Genomic DNA, 1891 nt, shown 5'->3' with positions numbered 1-1891 from the left:
GGGGGGGTTTTTTAAGGCCCAATTTGATATTTCTAGGCAGAAAATCTCAAAAAATCAGTAATTTGTGGCTAGAAAAAGGGGTAAAAAACTCACAAGCATTAGTGGTCGCTGGTGCAGTACCAAATGACGTGGCAGGTGCAGATGTCGTGGAAGTGGATCCGAAGAGTCCGCCGCTAAAAAAGAGCACTTTATCTAGGTGGGGAAAGCAGGAAAAAAATAATTTTGGGATAAAAAAACTCCAGGTTTCAAGCTAGCTAAGCTAGAGCTAGCTTTTTCTGGTTCTAAGCTAGCTTAAGGTAAAGCTAGTTTTACTTTTGCTTAAGGTATAGCTAGCTTTTTTTTCCTAAGGTATAGCTAGCTTTACTATAGATAGCTTTTCAAGTTCCAAGCTAGCTTTTCCTGATTCTAAGCTAGCCAAGATATATCTAGCTTTTTAAAGTTCTAAGCTAGCCCAGCTACAGCTAGCCCAGCTACAGCTAGCTAAGCTATAGCTAGCCAAGCTATAGCTAGCTTTTACAAATTTCAAGCTAGCTAAACTATAGCTAGCTGTTTCAGGTTCTAAGCTAGCTTTCTCTAGAGTTTCTAAGCTATATTTTCATGTATACCTAGTCGTAGCCGGCTTGGCGGCTCCAAAAAGCCCTCCTCCTCCAGAAGTCGTTGTACTAGTAGTCGATCCGAACAATCCTCCGCTTGCAGTACTCGTAGTGGTCGCTGATCCGAAGAGACCTCCACCAGTGGAGGCTGCTGGAGCTGCAGTCGTTGATCCGAAAAGACCTCCTCCTGTGGAGGCTGCTGGAGCCGTGGAACCTCCGAACAGAGATCCACCAGCCGGTGTAGCTGGTTTGGCACCGAACAGACCTCCTCCTCCAGTTGAAGCTGTGGTAGTGGCTGTGTTGGTGGTTCCGAAGAGAGGAACTGATGACGTGGCAGTGGCAGTGGGAGTGGAGGAAGATCCGAATAGACCGCCTGTCGCTGGTTTAGCTGGAGTCGTTCCGAACAGTGGGGTACTGGTGGCGGCTGCTGGTGTTGTGCTCGAACCGAAGAGGGACATCTGGAAGTTTTAATTTTGAAGATTTGGTGAAATTCCCGGTCAAAAATGGGCCTGAAATACCAGTTTTTGCGAAGAATTGGAGTTTTTAAAGCCAATTTTTCAATTTCTGGGAGTGAAAAATCCAAATTTTAATGAAATTTAGGTCAAAATCGGGTCTGAAACATTATTTTTTTGAGTAAAAACCCATTTTTTTGGAGAAAAAAAAACCTTTTTTAAGCCAATTTTCGATTTTTTTTTTGTAAAAAGTAAAAATTTAGACCACATGTAGGTCAAAATCGAGTCTGAAATCAGTTTTTTTTTGGAGAATATCCATTTTTAAAGCCAATTTTTACAAATTTTTTGGTGAAAAATAGACCAAATTTAGATCGAAATTGGGTCTGAAACTCGATTTTTTGAGTAAAAATCGATTTTTTTTTTCGAGAAAATCCCTTTTTCAAGGAATTTTCAAATTTTTTTTTGTAAAAAATAAAAATTTAGACCAAATTTAGGTCAAAATCGGGTCCGAAATAGGATTTTTTGAGTAAAAATCAATTTTTACAGATAATTTTCCACATTTTTAGGTGAGAAAATGAGAATTTCTGCTTTAAAAAAGCAAGATTTTTAGCTGAAATTTTTCAAAAAACAAACATTTTTAGGTTAAAAAAAACGGCGCTATGTTGGTTGGGGGGGGGGCACTCTTTTTTGACTTTTTTGGCATTTTCTGACTTGCGCATTAATTTTAAGCATATTAGAAATATTTTTGAGGTGTCTTGACCTCTAGAAAGTATAAAATGATATGATAAAATACAAATTCCTGTTATTTGCTTCTTTTAGGCTTACTAGGGAAGGATGTAATCGTTT

General features: G+C 38.8%; 1 protein-coding gene across 1 annotated transcript in view; it reads right to left on the bottom strand.

Moving 5' to 3' along the window:
* The window catches only part of Cbr-npp-4, a gene marked incomplete at both ends in the record, with an annotated part of 3608 nt that extends 2557 nt beyond the window's left edge, over positions 1-1051 (bottom strand). The window contains 2 exons of the mRNA XM_045241580.1: positions 94-173; positions 606-1051. Coding sequence (XP_045096871.1) covers positions 94-173; positions 606-1051 — 526 coding nt within the window. The remainder of the gene's footprint in view (positions 1-93; positions 174-605) is intronic.
* Positions 1052-1891: the final 840 nt, after the last annotated feature.

Source organism: Caenorhabditis briggsae (genome assembly GCF_000004555.2).
Source record: "Caenorhabditis briggsae complete genome, chrI, whole genome shotgun sequence".
NCBI lineage: Eukaryota > Metazoa > Nematoda > Chromadorea > Rhabditida > Rhabditidae > Caenorhabditis > Caenorhabditis briggsae.
The sequence above is the reverse complement of the archived record's forward strand: the minus strand, read 5'-3'. Positions and strand labels throughout refer to the sequence as shown.